The sequence below is a fragment of the Thermobia domestica genome, chromosome 7 (genome assembly GCF_964235325.1).
Source record: "Thermobia domestica chromosome 7, izTheDome1.hap1.1, whole genome shotgun sequence".
NCBI classification, from domain to species: domain Eukaryota; kingdom Metazoa; phylum Arthropoda; class Insecta; order Zygentoma; family Lepismatidae; genus Thermobia; species Thermobia domestica.
This window is the reverse complement of record NC_137460.1, coordinates 242,676,963-242,699,346: the sequence shown is the minus strand read 5'-3', so window position 1 is coordinate 242,699,346 and position 22,384 is coordinate 242,676,963. Positions and strand designations below refer to the sequence as shown.

General features: G+C 34.6%; 1 protein-coding gene across 6 annotated transcripts in view; it reads right to left on the bottom strand.

Moving 5' to 3' along the window:
• The window catches only part of LOC145690794 (uncharacterized), an 85,854-nt gene that overhangs the window by 51,216 nt on the left and 12,254 nt on the right, over positions 1-22,384 (bottom strand). The window contains exons 2-4 of one of the 6 annotated variants that reach the window (XM_081766075.1): positions 17,296-17,378; positions 15,676-15,774; positions 10,999-12,269 (exon numbers count right to left, since the gene is read on the bottom strand). In XM_081766075.1, coding sequence (XP_081622201.1) covers positions 10,999-12,235 — 1,237 coding nt within the window. In that variant the 5' untranslated portion in view covers positions 12,236-12,269; positions 15,676-15,774; positions 17,296-17,378. Of the gene's footprint in view, positions 1-5,076; positions 5,345-5,372; positions 5,590-10,998; positions 12,270-15,675; positions 15,775-17,295; positions 17,379-22,384 lie in introns of those variants that run through there. The other 5 variants (XM_081766076.1, XM_081766080.1, XM_081766079.1 and 2 more) reach the window with 5 other exon arrangements.

Genomic DNA, 22,384 nt, shown 5'->3' with positions numbered 1-22,384 from the left:
TAAGTGTGCGACACCGTAGATGTGAACATATGTACATGTATGTATAAATTTGGCATTAACCTTTTCAGGACGGGCAGGGATTTCAAGAAAATCGTAGACCTTTACTTTGGCGGCCCTAGCACCCCTCCTAATTCTTCCATGGGTATGAATTATACCTTGTTGGAAAGCTTATGAAACAAAGATTCTAGTAAGATAATTTTTGAGGCTACCGTACCTAACCCGTAGAAGAAGAAGAAGAAGAAAGAGAAAAAGTGAAAAAAATATTTTTTTCGAAATTTGTGAGTCTGGCAACACTGTTTCTAGTCGTACGCTAGAAAAAATATTCTGACCTGTAGGCCAGACATTGATAATAATTATACCAAAAAATGAAGGGCAAAGGTACAATAGCTAGGTAAAAAAAAATCGGAAGATAGAATCTAGGTGAATCGTCCTGTTCCTATTTTCCCGAGAAATTTTCGTCTACCCTTACGTCGGCAGGCTTGGCGACGCCCCTAAATGTCACACATAAACAAACCATACCTCGTTGGAAACCTTATAGAACAGACATTTCAGCAAAGTAACTTTCGTGTCTCTCGGACCAAATTAGTAAAAGAAGAAGAAGACGAAAATCATTTTTTTTCTTCAAAAATACAATTCTTCAGATTTTGTCAGACTGTGGCAACGCTGATATATACCGTACGCAAGCAAAAAAAATCTCAGATTTACGCCAGACACTGGAAACAATGATATCAAAAAATGAAGGGTTTAGATTCAATAGGAATGGAGGGAAAAATTCTGAACACCGAGCCTACGTGAATCATCCTGTATTTTTTCGATAGATTGTGGTATACGCTAACATTGGCAAGTCTGGTGATGCCCCTAATTGTCACAAGCATATCATCTATACCTCGTTGGAAACCTTATGAGACACCCATTTCAACAGGGTAACTTTCGTGTCTCTCGGACCAAACTAGTAAAAGAAGAAGAAGACGAAAGTCAAAATTTTTGCGAAAAAATCTATTTTTTCCAAATTTGTCCGACTATGGCAACACTGGTATCTGTCGTACGCAAGGAAAAAAATTCTTACATTTACGCCAGACATTGGGAACAATGATATTAAAAAAATGAAGGGTTTACGTACAATAGGAATGGAGGAAAAAATTCGGAACCCCGAACCTACGTGAATCATCCTGTATTTTGTTCGAGAGATTGTGGTATACGCTAACATTGGCAGGCTTGGCCACGCTCCTAATTGTCACAAACATATCAGCTATACCTCGTTGGAATCCGTATAACACACACATTCCAACAAGGCCAGTTTCGTGTCTCTTGGGCTAAATTAGTAAAAGAAGAAGAAGACGAAAATCAAAATTTTGGTTGGAAAATCCATTTTTTAAAAATTTGTCGTACTATGGCAACGCTGTTATTTCTCGTACGCAAGAAAAAAAAATCTCACATTTACGCCAGACATTGGGGACAATGATATAAAAAAATGAATGGTGTAGGTGCAATAGAAATGGAGGAAAAAATTCGGAGCACCGAATCTGCGTGGATCATCCTGTATTTTTTTTCGATAGATTGGGGTATACGCTAATATCGGCAGGCTTGGCCACGCTCCTAATTGTCACAAACATATCAGCTGTACCTCGTTGGAAAGCTTATGGAACAAACATTCCAACAAGATAACTTTCGTGTCTGTCGGGCCAAACTAGTAAAGGAAAAAGAAGACAAAAATGAAAATTTTGGGTGGAAAATCAAGTTTTTCGAAATTTGTCGGACTATGGCAACACTGTTGTTTGTCGTATGCAAGAAAAATAATTCTCACATTTACTCCCGTTATTGTGAACAATTGTGCAAAAAATAAACCGTGTAAGTGCAGTAGGAATGCACTATTACTAACGGCAGAGAATAAACTCGCATTGGTTCACCTAATATTCTTCGTCACAAGATCATTGCTTTTCTTTCCTTTTGCTTCGTCAGGAAGATTTTTTTCTAAAACTAAATAACTTGTCAAAGGAGGGAGTTGAAAGAAATGCATATTTACGACCCTTAGATTCAACTGATAGCTACAGCTGACTCTGACCAGGCTAAAAATAGAACGGTGCGTTCTGAGGTGATAACTGTTTTCCTTTCGCTCTCTCTCTCTCTCTCTCTCTCTCTCTCTCTCTCTCTCTGTGTGTGTGTGTATGTCTGTTCAATAAGTTATCTTGTTGGAATGTCTGTTCTATAAGCTTTCCAACGAGGTATAGCTGATATGTTTTTGACAATTAGGAGCGTGGCCAAGTCTGCCAATGTTAGCTTATACCACAATCTCTCAAAAACATACAGGATGATTCACGTAGGGTCGGCGTTCCGAATTTTTTTCTTCACGCCTATTCCACCTAAACCCTTCATTTTTCTACATCGATGTTTCCAATGTCTGGCGCAAATGTGAGAATTATTTTCCTTGCGTACGACAAGTAACAGTGTTGCCATAGTCCGACAAATTTCGAAAAATTTTAATTTCCTCCCAAAATTTTGACTTTCGTCTTCTTCGTTTACTGGTTTGGCCCGAGACACACAAAAGTTACCTTGTTGGAATGTTTGTTCCATAAGCTTTCCAACGAGATATAGCTGATATGCTTGTGACAATTAGGAGCGTGGCCAAGCCTGCCGATATTAGCGTATACCACAATCTATCGAAAAAAATACAGGATGATTCACTTATGTTCGAGGTTCCGAAATTTTTTCTTCAATCCTATTGCACCTACACCATTCATTTTTTTATATCATTGTTCCCAATGTCTGGCCTAAATGAGAGATTTTTTTCCTTGCGTACGAAAAATAACAGAGTTGCCATAGTCCGACAAATTTCGAAAAATTTGATTTTCCACCCAAAATTTTGACTTTCGTCTTCTTCTTTTACTGGTTTGGCCCGAGACACACAAAAGTTACATTATTGGAATGGCTAATCTATAAGGTTTTCAACGAGGTATGGTTTGTGTGTCTGTGATAATTACGAATGTCGCTAGGGCTGTCAACGTTAGAGTACATTACAGTGGATATTGAATAATATACAGGATGTGTCACGTAGGTGTGGGGTTCTGAATTTCTTTTTCCATTTGTATTGAACCGATGGGTTTGACTTTTGTGTATCATTGTCCCAAATATCTGTCGTAAATGTGAGATTTTTTTTTCTTGCGTACGATGAATAACAATGTTGCCAGAGTTCCTCAAATTTGATATATTTTTTTGTCTTTATAAGAAAATATACAATAAGAAAAAGGGTAAATTCAATACCCCTCCTATTCACCCCTCTCAAGCCCAAAAGTCATGGACTGGGTATGGCTAGTTAGTATGTTCATTTGTCTCTATGGATGCCATTTTTTATCCTTGTAGCTCCATCAGGGGGGGTACCTCCCCCCAAATTCTGAAGGGAGAGAGGGAACACTATAAACACCCAACTTTGCCCCCTCCCCCTTCACGGAGGGACCCATTACATGAATGATATACACAGGATTAGAAAGTTCCATCCTTACTGAAGAGATACATACCAAAATAATATCTCTAGGTTAATTAGGAGCTGAGCTAGAGAGGTTTGAATTGCTGGCTCAAGGGTTGAGCCGTTCGTCCTGAAAAGGTTAAATTAAAAATAGTACCAATGGCGTAGGCTAAATGTTTCGCACTTTAATGCGGCCATTGGACTTACAATGATATTTCACATATAACGCGCAAAACTAATTCGTAACTTTTCAATATTAATTAAAACCAAATTTGACATGGGGGAGTAGGTCAAGTAAATAAAAGACCTTTAGAGCCGGTTCTTTTCTTTTCCATGTATCTGTACTTGCAATCTACTATTCATTTGAGAAATTAAATGTGCACAGTGCATCTGCAGTAGCGGTAAGAACTAATTACTCGTTCTGCGTTTGTTCGTATATCAATTGTGCAACTGGTAGTTTTAAATACAGGTAAGTGTTACACAATTCTTATGGGGGAATGATATGTTGAAATGAGAATATATAATTCAAATAAATTCCTAGTAATCGCAGTAAATTTTAATTATATTTTATAATAAGAGAGAGTCAATTCGGATTACGACTTAGTTCATTATTTTCTTTACAGAAGACAATTTCAGGCTAAATAATGGTCTACTTAAGGGTATTTTATGGAAATTCTTAAGGCTGTGATGTACAAAATTCAAAATTCCCTTAAGTTGTATCTGAACATCCCTGAATTTTATGGAAGCACACAGGATTGTACGCCCCAATTAAGACTTTGTGTATTTAAACAATTCTTAAACGCAATATTATATTATTGACTTTTATATAAAATGACAAGAATCTTGTTTGTGATCGAGGTAGGTGATAACTATATCTAGAATTTCATTTAAACGGTTCAACTGTTTTCCCGTGATGCGAACTCGATTTTTTCATATCATTGGTTCCTAAGCGGGAAGGGGTGAGCGCTGGACACTTTTTTTTTAATAGCTTCTCACGATGGTGTCAAATTTGAAATATGAAACTCAGAATGTAAACTCTTCACTAAAAGTAGGCGGGCCCGTATCCTATATAGAAAATATATTACATTCGTGTTGTATTTTTAGATTTATTATTAATACTTTTATTTAATCCAAATTGTTTATGATTTTGTATTTGAATCACACTTTTTCGTACTTTACATCTGTTAATTGGGCATGTTGAATCAAATTTGTAAAAGTTTATCAGTGGTCCTGCTAAGTTCACGTGAACTTAGCAGGACCAATTTATTTTTCGATTTTTTCGAATTTGAGACCGGCACAAACGAAAATGTTTACGGTACAATCCGGTACAAACGATTCGTACAGAAAAATCATCAAATTTGTAGAAATTTATCAGTGGACCTGCTAAGTTCACGTGAACTTAGCAGGACCACTTTATTTTTCGATTTTTTCGAATTTGAGACCGGTACAAACGTTTGGTGTGCAAATATTTATGATTTTCAAAAGTGGTCCTGCTAAGTTCACACTCGTCGCAGGGCACGCTGTTTTTTGTCTTTATTACAGCTAAATGGGAAGGGGGACCTGTGTTCTAGAACCTTGCCGTTCAACCTGACAAAAATACCGGTTGGCAACCTTACCCACGTAAATATGTTTAGTCTTCGTTCGTGAAGTAACAAATTGCAGCAGTGAATGTTTTAGAGCTTGGCAGCCCTATTCATAATTTACATCTTTTTTTGAACTCCATTGCTCCAACCATCCATGTATTTTCTAGTTCATCGGCTTATCGAAGACACTTGCTATTATTCTAAGGTTTAAAAACGGTAAATAAAAAAATGACATAATTCATCTCATTCGTGCACTAAAACAACAGATTCGCCACTTTATGTATAACTATTTTTGAAAGTTTAACACTAAAGAAGAGCTAAGAAAATACCTTCTTATCACTAACATCAAATCTTCAACCCATAACGAAAACAACGCAAGACAAAGCAATGCAACGCACCTGGCACTTCTTTTATCAACTTACTTTCAATGTAGCCAGAACGCAGCATTCAATCTACTTTGTTATGGAATGAAACGAGTGGAGAAGATAGGAACTTGGAAGGGCAGAATATTTATGTGGAGCGTTTTCATCTGTCCTTTAGCTCCGTTAGCTGCGGGCGAGTTTGCTAAGTAACCAATGAAACTGCGCATCGTAAGCACATGCATGTCAGAGTACAAAAATATTCATCTCATTTTAGATCAGAACACTTATTTGTTGTCAAAGAATATTACAGTAAACTTTACAATTTTCGCTCCAGTTGGTATCCTTTCATTACACACGAGAAATTTCACTCGATTATTTTTTACAAATTGGGTTCAAACTGCCCTAGCCCAGCTAACCGAACTGTACTCTAGTATACTCTTTTAAAGTGGTCCCACTTATCAATGCACAGCCACTTTAAATGTAAAGTTTACCTGAATTTTATACATATAGAGTGAAGAAGGTCGAGTGAAAAAAAAAATATAATAATAATAATTTTGGATGTCCGTTCGTCTGGATATACTTAGCACAAAGGCCAAGAAGCCATATTGTTCAATATACCGAAACCAAACTTTTAAATTATGGGTTTATAAGGTTCTCTAGGTGTTCTTCAACTTTCAATTAGCACTACTACTACTACTACAATAATAATAATAATAATAATAATAATAATAATAATAATAATAATAATAATAATAATAATAGTTTACGGAGAAGCAAAAACCGTAATTGACATTTCCTTCAAAACAACTTTAGTGATTTTACTTTTATCTTACAAATCACAAATGTTTCCTTAACAATCCTACCATACGATATTCTCTTGGAAAAAGCAAGAAACTAGTAGAGGGAGTCTTTCGGAAGTTTTTCTCTAAAACGTGTAACCAACCTTCTATAAATATCAAGCTTAACATGAAGACAGTCGTTTTTTCAGAAAAAATGTCCCGAGGGGGCACTGCTGGTACTGTTCTATTTATTCTTATATTATAGACGCATTATTTGGATCACCTCCGGGAGCACTGTCAGCTCCGGAGGGCAGTGCCCCCCCCCCCCCCCAAATCGTTTAGAAGAAACACTGGTCGTGGCTATGTGGATAGCATACGCTCCTTTGGCGTGGGAGACCGGAGTTCGATTCCCTGCGGAAGTTGATGTTGTTCGTATCCCACGCTAAGCTTTAGGTGCACGTCTCATATAGTCTCGCTACTGAACGGGACGCTAAACTCAAGTCCAATCCAATGAAGACCAATAATACTCTTTGATAGACATGGTAAATATTTGCCAGTATTACGCTCACTTCTTAACTGGGCATGTCCCGCCTTATGCAGAGTCGTTTTGACGTATGTTAAGCGTCATACTAAAGGCCTGACTACTGCAGGAAACATATGTTATTCGAACTCTTTAGTATGGCACTAATCACTCTTCAAAACAACTCTGCATAAGGCCCGTCCTTTTTTTTTTTTTTTTTTTTTTTTTTTGAGAGTAAATTTAAGTGCCGAGAAAATGTTCTGCCATTATGAAATTGTCCGAGATTTCTATCGATTTGAGAAAAATAGAAAGTTAAATAAATAATCCCATCTCGACTCTTCCAAATATTTGAATCTACCGACCACACAGGAAGTGTGTAATAGTTGAACGCGGCTCTGAAGGTTATAGTTCGCTAATAGTGTGCAGGAAATAGTGAACTACAAAATTCTATATAATGAGGATTTTCACTAAAATTCAATTTTTTTATTCAAATTCAAAAATAAACTGTAAAACATTGATACAAAATGTTCCTTAAGATATTTCTTTACTTTTCAATGTTTGGAGATATCAAGAAAATAAACAATGTCTAAATTCTATCGAAAACAAAAACGCAAATTGATTGATCCACGTAATGCATGCCCTTACAGTCGACGTCTGCCTTTGCCCAGAATAAATAATATGTGAAACTGCATAATTATCTGTTAATACGATACTGCAGACAAGCGATATCTATTTAGTTGGGGAAAAAGGATTTCTGAAAACTGATCCATCACAACATCGCTTACTGTTGAGCTTAAATCAAATGAGTAAATACAAAAAGTAGTAAGGCATGTGTACTGGGTTTCTTACCCACGCCAAGAACCCTTTACAAACAGAGGGAATGAACTGAACTGAATTGAAAGAGAAAGAGGTAAGCCCTCCTCACTGGTCTAGTAGCTATCGCGTGTCTTTGGTGCTCATGGACACAGGTTCAATTCCCGAAGGACGAGCACAAACATTTAATTTCATTCTTTCAATAAACATCTGTTTTCTTTTTACTCTAAAGAGCATTTCGTTTCTTACGAAGAGGTAAATGAATTAGCTACCTACTGTACGTGTAAAATTTATTCATTCACAGGGAGGGCGCGATCGCTCAGTGGTAGAGCGTTCACCTCCAGCGTTTGGGGTCTCTGGTTCAATTCCAGCTCGCGCCGTGAGGACTTTGTGGTAGACAAACACCGTGTTCGTGGGTTTTCTCGGGGTTCTCTCATTTTCTTCATTCCACCATTTCACTTATCTCTCATCATCACCGTCTCCTTTAACCTAATTGGCATAACCGTGGGACGTAAAACTTAAAGATTTCATTACACTTTTTATTCATTCAAAGACAACCTCAAATACAAATTATTTGATTACCAATTTTATATATTTCATATCTGTACTGCGGTGGCTCAGAGGTACACCATTCATCCTAAGTGCGTAAGGTCCCTGGTTTCATTCCAGATCGTTCCAAGTGAGTTTTGTGATGAACAAACACCGTGTTTATGGGTTCTCTCTTTTCCTCCCATTTTCTTCATTCCACCATTTCATTCATTCTCATCATTACGTCTTTTTTTATTGTACACGGTATAACCATGGGACATAAAACAAAGATTTTTTTTCGAATTTCGAATGTAGTAACAGCAATAGGTATCTAAGGATAACTGTCTTTTTGTTTGCTTCATGAATTAAGTTGATTTCACGAGAATTTAGATATAATATTTACATATATTTCAAACTTTTTTTTTTTTTAGTTGTAATCTCCATTTGCGCAGCAATATCATCAGTGGATATAACGGAAATTGGAGTTTGATGTTTAAAGTTCCGTAAAGCAGTAAGGAAAAAGTTATTTGAAAGATAAATGGATATTTATCAAGGATGTTATAAAATAGAGGATCTGCCCATACGTATGTTCATATGAACTAAATGAAGCCGAAAAACAATCGAGCATCGTCTGAGCCGGCACGTCTGATTGGCTACTCTGGTTTCCGCCATGATTATTGGCTCGAAACATTGCGATCTTAATGGCGCGGAGTGGGCAGAGTAGGTGTGGCGAAGCTGTGACGTATGGCTTCACGATTTTGTTGTATGAGCAGAGCCTCTATTTTATAACATCCTTGATATTTATACTTGTTCTCATTTTATGAACAAATGCTTTTTGTCAAATATCCTATTTTTTTATTTAATGAACATTGGTAACCCTGGTAACTGTTTATTCAAAAAAAAAATATATTAATGACTGCGTGTACAGATGTAAAAACCAAAAAGAAATCAAACGCCTTTATCAAACCGGCATTTTGAGAATAGTAGGCACCTGCGTATATCTAACTTTTCTGTGATTGGCTGAGGGATGTCACGAGACCTGATTATGTGGTATGACGTTATAACGGTTCAATGTCCTCTTAATTTCTACAGGAAAACCTTGGCCCACCCCTAAATTTCAGGACGTGTACCTCTAGGACCACCTCCTTAAATTTTGGAAATTTAAATGCAGTAAATGATGGGAAATGAATGAAATGGTGGAATGAATAAAGTGGGAGGAAATGCGAGAACTCCGAGAAAACCCACGCACACGGTGTTTGTCCACCACAAAGTTCACTTAGCATTAATTGGGATCGAACCAAGGACCCCATTCACCAGAGGTAAACGCTCTACCACTATTCATGAATCGAGATCAAATTTTAAACTTATGATTTTAATGCATTTTTCCACATGTTTCGAACTTTCCTCCTGCACAAAACATGAGTAAAACATGAGCACAATTTTTAACTAAATACAGAAAAATTGAAAACAGCTGGCGACAATGGCTACAATATATTTGTATTAGCCCTGCAATAGAAAATGATTGTTAATGACCCCCTACAACCTAAATCCGACAATCTTCTTGAGAAGGGCTCTAATGGCTTTATTGGCATTTTATAAGTAAGCACTTCGTAGTTAACTATAGAATGTGCATTTTGGGGCGGGTTAAGGAACCAGAAAGGCTGGTTTACTAATGAGATTTAAGTTTCTTGGAGTGGAGTTTCCCGAAATCGACAATTGTTTTCTTCATATTTTTATAAATAAATATTTTAGTCATTCTGCAGTTTGGAGTGATTTAATTTAAGTAGGAGCGAGAAAGCTTAAGGTGTCCTGTATTTTTAAATTTCACATGCTGAGAGAGCTGTTGTACAGTACTTGGAATAAACCACCACCTCATATATATTCATACATACGCTTGCTGAAAGGACAGAAAAATAGGATAAGGAATCTAGAACACACATACAGAGTTTGTCTGGAATGTAATCGGATTGAATTTTAAAAAATCTTCAAAATTTTGACACATCGACTTAATAGTTTTCAAAATACGTAACTTCAGTACCAATACAGTGTTTTCAGCAACTCTGCCAATCATTGAAGGCTCCCTGGAATGCAGAACCTGGAATGCTCTTCAGCTCCCTCGTTACGGCCTCTTGAATGGCCTGGACCGAGCCGTGGTACCGTCTTTTCATGGCCCTTCTTAGTCGGGGAAGAGGAAGAAGTCCGCAGGAGTGACATCTAGGATGTAGGGTGGCTGGGGAATCTGTATGATGCCATGTTTGGTCAGGAAGTCCATGACAGCAAAGACGATGTGGCTCGGCGCATTGTCGTGATGAAGCTTCCATGATCCAGCGATTTGCTGGACGAACGCGGGCGACTCGTTTTCTGAGTCTCTCAAATACTTCCGTCTAGAATGCAGCATTCAAAGTCTGACCAGGCGGTATAAACTCTCTGTGAGTCACTCCCTTGCAGTCAAATATATATATATCAACAATTTCATTTTCGATTTGTTCATGCAGGCTTGATTGATCAACCCATGGATTCACTCCCATAAGCAGTCTTGATCATGTCATGGGTCTCACTCGCAGTTTTACCCACTTTGACGCAAAACTTCACCGCGTAACGCTGCTCTAATGATCGATTCATTGTGAAGATGACAAAACACCTTGAAAGGGATTCAACTTAAACTCGATCCACACTCCGTGAAAGCTTGAAGATGACCGGCGACTGGTGCGCTGTAGCTAAAACCCACCAACACTCAACCAGCGCAATAACATTTTCTCGTTCATCACGTTTTGGTGGGAAAAAATCAGTCCTACAACTTTCCGGACAAACTCTGTATGTATATAAAGACAAATGCATAATAATTATACTTACGGAGACTAATTACTTTTTCTGACATGCTATGAATGCCGTTGCGAAAAGATTAACAGATTATAGCTATTTCATTTTAAATCTAAGTACGAAGAGTACTTACCTATAAGGAAGATTTCTTGTAGCTCTATACCATTTGGGAGAGGAACCTCATATATCTCAGTTCGGTTGCGTACAAATCCTACCATTTCCTTCTCTGTATTCAATATGATTCCATAGTCTTTAAAAACAGCGTCAATTTCACCATTTTCGGTTGCATCTTTATTCATCTCGGGCTTTTTATCTCTTGAAAACTTCATTTCCAGTGAGCCTTCGTCAGGTAGCTTCCATATATGTGCAGCGGACCAATCACAGGGTGCGTATCTTTTGGGAGCAGTGTTCCTCCATACAGTCAGATACACTACATCATACAGAGCAACAATGTCTTTCACATAAGTGCCTTTCTCGTATTTTCTGCCGTACTTTTCTAAGCTGAAGTTCATGGCTACGGCTGAAATGTCTACCAGTCCACTACGAAGTTTGACTGTTACAATAAATCCGAACGGATGAATCAGTTTAGTCACTATTCCTTTGTAATTTTTCCCTATGATAAGTCTATTTTCCTCGTAACTCATCCCCATAAACATCATGTCAGTTTGACGCATGTTTGCGACACAATTACTCTTCAGCGTTTCCACATTCTTTTTTGATATCCAAGCTTTGGTACACTTGAATTCTGCCCCAGATTCATGAGTTTTCTCAAGAGCTTGGAAGTCACAATGCAATTTCATCCCGACGTGTAAGTATGAACCAATATCAAGTGCCATTGAGCAGTGCTCTCCGCTAATATACAAAGTTTCTTTTGAGCAAAGAATATAGCATTCCAGGCTGATTTTGTTGTTTACCATCACAGTTATAAGCAGAGCTTCATCACCATTTAGAATTTCATGCACTTGAACAGTTCTTGAATAAAATCTCCTCCTCTGCTTCTTCATTGACTCTAACAGAGTCTTCTTGGTAGTAACTCGTTTCTCCTTGTCTTCTTTCACTTTATCTGATGATGAGCTTGCAGACGTCCAAACCAACGTGGCTCTGTAGGTTGCACCAGACTCGTGAGAATAGTCCAACTTTCTGGCATCGAAACAGAAATTTCTGCCCAATGGGACAGTTTCCGACAATGTCCTATTCTTCCGACAAGGTACATTTCTAATGTACAAAACACTTTTATGAAAAACTGCCTCCCTCTGGACGTCTGGTGACAAAATGAACTTTAATACACCTTCATTGTTTGAAAGTATTCGGTCTAATTTACCACAGATGCCAGTAAGTTCTAGCGGCTCATGTGAGCGTTGCACATCCATGTTTTTCTACGTTGAGAGCCACTTGTTTCGTAATCTGCAACAGAACACGGGGACGTTTATTAAACCAAGTCACAATATTTGACTATTTTTTAAAGATTAATGAATTTAAAGACTGTTTAAAATAGAGTAATCCTATCGAGATGTGAATCTTCCTTTGGTTCATCTGGCATAAACATTACTTGCTATTAAACATTCTTAGTCCCCAAACTCTGGGTACGGCCTTGATTAAAACTCGTTGTTCATGTTATCTTACGCCTACACTTTAAGGAATTATTATGGACACCCCCCAAACCATACTAGTTCGCAATTAATTTTAACGATCACAGGTTAGCCGGTATTCAGTTAAGTTAAATTTGAGTTTACTACGCTATTCTAAGCATCGAGAGAATATCGGAAAATTTTAATTATATATCAGCAGAAGTTATTGAGTCATTTTGATGTAACTTGCCCTGTGTATACACTACATCTTATGTTATGATGTAGTGAAAAAATATTCATGATATATAGGTGGCACTAGTTGTCAGTAAGATTCAACATGAAGAAGACATAAGTTCGTAGTGTAATTAAGTTTCTGCACTTGAAGGTTACAGCGCCCAGAAAATTCATGATGAAATGGTGCTTATGTATGGTGATGTCATACTATGGCATTGTCGTAAGGTGGAAGAGAAATTTTTAAGCAAGTCATATATCCCTTACAGATGAGCGAAGACCTGGACGTCCATCAATCACATGCGCCGCCAATGTGAGGAAAATAATACAGCTGATCCGGGAAGACCGACGAATAACCACTCATGCAGTAAAGTGGATTCAGTTATGGTGGTGTGTAAAATAATTCATGAAGAATTGCACATGTCTAAGGTGACAGCACGTTGGTTTGCTGACTCCTCTTCAGAGGCGAACATTGTGTGAGATGTTGAGTCACTTCTTGAATATTATTGAGCAAGATGAGGAGGACTTTGTGGTTCAAGATGGCGGACCGTGTTGTTGGTCGATCTGTAGCTTCACAAGAAAAGGAAGGTAATAGTGTTGAACTGTGTAAAAATGTAAATACAACTTTGAATCTATAACATTAGATGTTTGTGAAGCATGTAAGATAAAGTTTCAAAACGAAAACACAATATTAATAAGATCAAGAGCGAAAAACATCCAGACGAATTCGAGTGCTTCAGAAACAAATGACGAACGAGTGGAAGTTGAAGCAGTAAAAGGAAAATGTACTAGCTGCATTCGCACAGAATAAGAAGTTTCGTCTCTAAAAGAAATGATACATACTGTGCTCAGCGAAGTGAATTCATTAAGGTGTAAGACTGATGATATCAAGCAGCATCAACAAGGAAGTGTATGAGAACAGAAGAAGACGACATAATAGTGAGATCCAATTTATGTGAATACTGATTAAAATAGTTAAATATAATTTTTCTTACCTACTCTTACGTAGTTTTTCAAGTTAAATTGGCAAAGAACTTTTTATTTGTGGGACAAGTGAATTTAAGTTAAAATATTGGTGCAAAGACATAAATTAATCTTATTTTGAAGTGCTCACGGTGAAGACGAAAAAAGAACATATCAGATTATCTTCTAGCCGGTGAGCCCGTTCCATATAATTTTATCGTTAATATTATTAGTGTTAAAGTAGTGTTAATTTTGTGCAGTGTGTTAATTTTGTTCTATGTAAAATGTTAATCAGTTTTAATTTAAATACTACTATCAAACAACAGATGACTTCTTAATATGGCAGACACAAAAACAAATTCGCTGCCTTGCAAAATAGATCAATCTGTTGCCATGGAAATTCAAATTCCACCTGATATAAATAATCAGGAAATGTCTAAAGTTCACTCAATAACAACCGAATCTGTCAAAGGAATAGATGATATTCCTAATCATCTTAATACAAAAGATCAAACAGAGTCTAATGCAAGTAACAAACAGTATAATGACATGAAATATATAGGAAAAAATCTGTACAAATCTCATCATTCTGCACCATACATAGTATATATAAAGTCAAGTATAGATGATCTAGGGAAAAAACACATCATGACACTCAGTCGGAAATTTTATTTAGCAGATATACAAGGAATAACTGCATTTAACGTTATAGGGAGAAATTTGATCAAACTTACATTTAAATCAGGGCAAGAAGCAAATATGCTTTTAGATCATAATATTCTTAAACAGAATCAATGGGAAGCGTTTATCCCAAATCATACCTTGTACTCAACTGGAATAGTAAAAGACGTAGATCCAGATGTTACTATGGATGACCTGTTAAAAGACATTAAAAGTGAAGTTCCTATTACTTCAGCACGTAGAATTTTTCGCTTTGATCAAAAGAAAGGTAAAATTCCTACCCGATCAGTTGTACTTACTTTTGACTCCCAAAATCTCCCCAAAGATATTAAAATATATTATTTATCCATTCCTGTGGAAACTTACATACCAGGTATTAGACAGTGTAAAAATGGATGTTGGAAATTTGGGCATATTCTCCGTTCATGTAAATTAAAACACAAATTATGCAAAAAATGTGGTCAGCCGCATGAGACAATAAATTGTAAAAACACGCCAAAGTGTATCAACTGTGGAGCTTCTCATGAAGCAGACTCTGAGCATTGTGAGGAGAGGACAAGACAAAAGCAGATAATGCAACTTATGGCTTTACAAAAAATCTCTTTTAACGAAGCAAGTAACAAAATAGGTAAATTACCAACTTATTCGTCTCAATTTCAACCCTCTTCAGTCATGTTACAAAATAAACCACATTTACAGAATGATTTCCCTAAGCTTAACGCAAGCATAACTTCAAATAATACTAATAAGGTGATGAACTTACAAATGAAAAAAACCCCTTTTGATATTGAATGCGAAACTCCCCCGGAAAAGAAAAGGAAGGGATTAGATCAGAAATCAAGGAGTTTCTCTATTCCAAGTACTTCGCGTGGGATTCGACCATTACACTCCCCTAATTTTATGGAGTCGTCCTTTCAAAATCTCCAGAAGGATAACTCCCCTGAAAATGAGTCATTATCAATCCATAAGACAAGAAATAAAATGGATACTAATTGGAACACAGGGGGCGATCATTTACGAAATTTAAAAGACTCAGATGCGGATCTAAATAGTTCTAACAGAACTATAATTTCCTTGGAAAATATGAATAACACTTCTCTCAGAGGACAGACTTTTAATTTATGCTCACCTGAATGTTCTTCAAATAAGAACAATAGGGAAAACTTCAAGGAACCATCACTTTCGTCACAACAAATATCTTTGAAACAGACCGAAGCCCTAAAAAAGTTAATGGGAACCATTTTTATGTCACAAAAGATAGATGCTTCACAATCTTTTTTAGAAAATATAGTAACACAGATATACCATACTTTAAATCTCTAAATTTGATGAATCATGGAAAAAAATAGGCAACTTTGTTCACTTACTGTCATACAATGGAATAGCCAAAGCATCTATAATAAAATCTTTTTCATTCAAAGGTTAATTATGTTTTTTAATCCAGATATTATAATCTTACAAGAAACCTGGAAAAAACCAAATTTACCATTAGCTATTAAGAATTACAATATAATAACACAAGATAGAGAAGATGGATATGGAGGACTTGCTTTTTGTATTAAAACTAAACTAAATTTCAAAATTGATCAAATCACTATAAATTGTCCGGATCATAATATACAATATTTATCTGTAACAGTACAAAATATTAAATTTTTAAACTTATATATTCCTCCACATATTATTCCAAATGCTACTTTTTGGGAAAATATATTTTTGAAATACGATTTTGATTATATTCTTGGAGATTTGAATACACAAAGTAAACTGTTTGGAAGCTCTAAAGGAAACACTGCAGGAAATAACCTTATACAAGCATTAGCTACCTCTCAATATTTGGTCATGAATGATGGTACACCAACTAGAATTACTAAAACAGGGAAGAGTGTACCAGATATAACTATGGTGAAAAATACTCTTTATATATACTCTCACTGGAATGTTTATTTTGATCCAGGTGGGAGTGATCATTATCCAATTATTTTTTCTACTCAAGAAATCAATCTTACAACTTATGACAAAACGGAAATTGTTACTGAATTTAGATCAAAATTACAAAATGTTACTTGTAAGATAGATTGGAACACATATCAATCTGTTTTTGAACAAATTAACGAAACTACGGATGCAAAACAAAATAATGAATTAGGAAATAATATTAATTTTTTTTCATAATATGATCAAAAAAACTGTATCAACATTAAAGAAAACTTCTCATAACAATCAACAATTTATAACAAATAAAAAGAAATCTAATCTTAATTATAAGATATGGTGGAATATAGAATGTCAAAAAGCTATAAATTTATGTCAAAGATCACTCAAATTATTTTTACATAACAAATCCAAAGAAAATTTCATAATATATCAGAAACATAAAGCTATAGTTAAAAAAACCATTTTATACTACAAAAGGAAAAGTTGGGAACAATTTTGTAATAATATTTCATTTACTACTCCCAAATATAAAATTTGGAAATTTTTTAAATATCAAAACATGAAGCATCAAAATTCACAGACATGTACAGAAGTTTGTAATAATGAACAAAAATGGATTGTAGATTTTCATCATCAATTAACCCCGCCATATGTGAATAACTCAAGAACAAATTTTATGAAATATTTATTTAGTAAAGAACTATCTACTCTTGAATCAGATTTTTCTTATGTGGAACTTAACACTGTACTTCAAAATTTACATACTAACAGTTCTCCTGGAATTGATGGAATATATTATAACCATTATAAACATCTATCAGAAAATGGAAAGAAAACACTTTTAGAAATATTTAATAACATTTGGAAAACTGGACATATACCACCTCAATGGAAACAAATACTTATTATTCCCATCATTAAAAACAAAAGACATATAGGAATTGCAGATAATTACAGACCTATTGCGCTACTTCCATGCTCGCTCAAGATATGTGAAAATTTGATCTTACATAGATTATTATGGTTTTTAGAGTACCATCAAATATTACCTCAAAACATTACAGGATTTCGTAAAGCTTCCTCAACAAGTGATGCAATAGGACCAGTTATCCTGAACATATATCAAGCATATCTGGAAAGGAAATTTGTTATGGCCATCAGCATTGACCTAAAGAAAGCATATGACTCAGTTATTTTAGATGTTCTTATTGAAAAGATGTATAAAATCAAGATACCGACTAAATTCATTAGATTTATTCATAATTTACTTATAAATAGAAGAATAGCTATTAAATTAAATAAAACTTATAGTAAATATCGAACAACATCCATAGGCCTTCTTCAAGGCAGTAAGCTGAGTCCTATCCTTTTCAATATATATATTTTGGACCTAATTTTAGAGACATCAAAAGACATTAACATATTTTCTTATGCTGATGACATAGTGGTAATGTTGACCACTAATGATCTAAATAAAGGAAAAATCAAACTTGAATGCATCCTAACCAAATTGATCAAATGGTCAATTAATAATGGGATAGAGATAAATTGGAATAAAACCATATATTCGGTTTTTACGAGGAAAAAAGTATATTCAATTCCAGTACTCTCAATAGATGGACATACTCTCTATCATAATAATCATTTTAAGTATCTTGGACTTTACTTAGATATAAAACTTAATTGGAAACAACATTTATCTTATTTAATTACAAATTTAAATAAATATCAAAATATAATTAAAAGTTTAAGTTCGAAGAGATGGGGAATAAATCCTATTTGTCTTCAAAAAATCATTACACAATGCGTTATAAACAAAATTTTATATGGAAGTATTTTTTACACTGAGAAAATGAATTACTTTTATCAGAAATTAACAAATTTAATTTATGAAATGCTCAAAATCATACTATCTCAACCTAAATTTTGCCCAAAAAATGTTATTTTTGAAGAAACCGGAACGATTCCTCTGCGGTACCAAATATGTAAACAAGGTGAAAATTTTATCTTATCTAGAATGGCAAAATCAAAAAATATTATCATTCATAAATTATACCAGATCCATTATATAGTTGAAAATAGAAGAAGGATTCCATACAAGAACAACTTACCATGGATTTATCAAGCTTTTATCAATATTAAAAGATATGAAGGAATAATATTTAAGACACCCTCTTTACCTTGTTATGTGATTGATTATTTTAGTAATTTAATACAAATAAATCTTATTACACCGAAATATTACACTTCTAAGAATATAGAAAAAACAAATAAAATCAACAAAAATATTTGGAATATGCATTTGGATCTACTTCCACCTAATTGTACTCTACTCTTCACGGACGCTTCAAAATATAAAGGAAAAAATGTTGGTGCAGCAATATCAATTCCGAATTTAAACATTCTTAAAAAATATAAACTTCCAAAAACTTTCACAATTTTTGAAGGAGAGGCTTTTGCAATAAGACAAGCTCTAATCCACATTAAACCTTTAAAACTTTATTGTTCATGTATATGTTCAGACGCTCTCAGTGTATTACATACTTTAGAAAAGACTAATTGGACTATCAAAACTACCTGGCTTTTACTTAATATTAAAATTTTATATAAACAATTACTAGAAAATGGGTATATAATTAAGTTTTTATATACTAAATCACATACCAACATAAATTATCATGATGAAATAGACCTGGCCGCGAAATCCGCATGTGATGATGAACAACCTGCTCTGATTAAAATAAGTCATTTAAATCTTAAACCAGTGGTTTGTCTTCAACAATCTCAATCAATAAATGAATGGAAAGCAATTAATCGACAAGGTCCAGGCAAATTCTACTGGCAGATCATGGATATAAATACATCTAAACCTTGGAATATCATACACAACTGGACAAGACATCAAGTTATCCTATTTTATCGACTACTTTTCAATACAGCACTAACACCCCATAAATTATACAAAATAAATAAAATTGAAAGTAATCTATGTTGGTGCAAAAAAGATATTGGATCTATTGACCATATAATATTTGCTTGTGATAATAAGAAAAAAGGAAGGAAATTTATAATGGATACAATTTTTAGGAATCTTGGATATGGACCATACTGTTTACAAAATCTTCTGGCATCAAATAATTGGAAAATCATTCACACCATTATCGAATTTTTACAACTAAATGAAATTCAAATATAAAATAAATAAATAAATAAATAAAAACGGACCAATCTGATAAAGCAATTTAGCGAAACTCATAATTAGAAGATTATAATTAATTTTTTTTAAAGACCAGTCCGTATAATCAAATGCACAAAATATAATAATTTTTATATCCAAGTCTGATAAAAATTAAAAAAAATAATAATTTTATGTATATCAACAGAGATCAACAATTTCAGAGAAGACCTAACTATTTGATTTCAAGGATTATACGGAACCGCACTGACATGGAATTTTAACTTAAATTTTGGACTATTAAAACAGAATACATAATTTATATAAAACAAACCAACAAAGTGTAATAGGGAATACAGTTCGAAGCTGCCTAAATAAAACCTAACCCCTACTTCTGGGTTAAAGAAAGAAAAGAAAAAGGAAGTGTGATTAATAGTGACGAAGTGCAAGTGCAAGGGAAAAACATACGGCCAGGGATGGTAAAAACAAACCATAGTAATGGCAATACAGACACAAACACCTTGTTACAAGTAATAAACGTATTACAGGAGGATATGAAGTTCCTAAAATCAGGAAATAATATGTTGCAGCAAAGAATAAAGACAGTAGAGGCCGATGCTGAATGTCAAAGGATCTCCTACCAGTGGAAGAAAGTAAGTTACAATAAACCCAGAAAATACTCTGATGTGGTTTCAAGTGGTTCAATTGTATGTGAAAACAGGTGTAGTGTATTGGAAAACGTCGAAAGTGAAGCAGACATGAATTCAAATGAAAAACAGGTAGGAAAATCACAAAAGAAAAGTGCATGGAGACCCATGCATATGGAACAAACGATAATGCAATCACAGGTGTGGAAAGATACGAACAATGAGATTAGTGTATGTAGAAAGCTCCAGTCAGAGTCGCAGGTATACATACTGTATATGGTGATAGTCACGGTCGAGGTCTGTCTAGAAAAGTGGTTGGCAGTACAAAGGAACATTAAGCCTGGAGTGAAAAGTGTTGATGTGGTATCTGGTATCAATCCCAACATTATAAATAAGGAAGGAAACTATGTAGTAATAGTAAGTGGAACAAATGATGTGGCCACAAATGAAGGTAGTGAGGCTGTGAGTAAGATTAGAAATAAACTCTCTATTTTGAATAAGTGTAAGGTAATAGTGGTAAATATCCCTTACCAATATGATCTTATTAAAGAGTCATGTGTTAATAGAGCTATTCAAACCACTAATTTAAAACTAAAAGCTATGTGTAAAAACTTCATGAATGTTGAATTGGTGGATGTCAGTAACTTAGGTAGAGAAATGTATACTCAACACGGTATGCATATCAATCAAGCTGAGAAGGATGTGTTAAAAATAAAAGATCTGTGGAATAATTGACAACATCGTAGCCATTAAATTTGAAAGCAAAAAGGCAATAGCGATGCCGTGGTCTGTACAGGAAAAGCCAATACGCCCGACTCCATGAATAAATACAAAATTTCATGGGGCCGGGTGAAAACTTCAAACCTAAGGAAGTCTCGTAAAATGAATGGTATAAGTAAATATGAAAGTATTAATAAACATACAAATATACAAGGTAAAGTGAGTCAGGGAGTAGAATTGATTTCAACCAAAGTTATCAACTTAGCACAATCTAATAAAGATGACGATACGCACTCAGTATCCAGTAAAGTACTAAAACTATGCTTTCTGAATATACAAGGGTTAAAGAACAAATCCCTCGTTATTTCAGATTTTGCCTATGAAAATGAGATAAATATTTACTGAGTGACACTGGAATACAGACGCTGAACTCCAATACAATAATATAGATGGTTTTACAATGGCAAATAGTTATAGTAGGAGTAAATACCTAGGTATAGACATGGCGACGTTGCTATCTACGTTAATAGTTATATAGAATATCGTCAATTAGATATAGCTCTTCTCAATACTGAATGTGAATTTGAGTCAACTGCAATTTTTCTAGACCAATACAAATTAATAATTGTATGTGTTTATAGAACACCTGATAATAATAATCTGATAATAATAATCCAAATATATTTTTTAGAAAAATTGGAGCAGTTATTGACATTTCTGAAGAAATGGCATAATTATGAGATAGTAATAGGGTCGATGTAAAGGCACATTTTGATGTGACGACAGAGAAACGAACTGTTTATGAGTTACTAAATCTACTCAGACACCATAATTTTCACGTAATTAACCGTGAACCGACCAGAAGCACTGTGTGCTTAGATAATATATTTACTAATATAAAAATGGAATATTTAACATGCAATGTAAGTAAATTTCCCTTTTCAGATAATGATGCCGTGCTAGACAATGTCAGTAATACAAAGGCAGAATCCTGCAAATTTAGTTCTCCCATTACCAAACTTATCGCAACTAGGCCAATCACCGAAACTTACAAAATTTCATTCTGTTATTATCGCGTATAAATTGGGATGTAAACATTAAGTATGATAATTTAAATGCCAGTGATACATTTTATCTTTTTTTAACCAAGTTTCTAAATATTTTTGAAATGTGTGTTCCTAAAAGGGTGGTCCGGTATAATTCATCAAAGAAAACCAAGTCAAGTAATAGGCCGTGGTGTACTCCAGAACTCTGTTATGAAAGTTAAAATAATGCGTTATTATAATATATATAAGAACAAAATGACTAGTGAAGCTAGGTACATTTATATGTCAGAAAAGAGTAAATATAAATCTGCAATAAAGGCAGCGAAAGCAAAATACAATGAAAATTGCATTGAAACATCATCGAATAAATGTAAAACTGAATGGAAGATAATTAACGAGGTAAACAATAATAATAATAACAATAATGTTACTCTGTCGCCTGATACCCTTAATAAGTAATTTGTTACTTCCGTAGAGGAAATCAAGAAAAGCAATGTGGATACTAATGTTAATATGTATCATTATTTAAGTCAATATAGTCCATTTAATA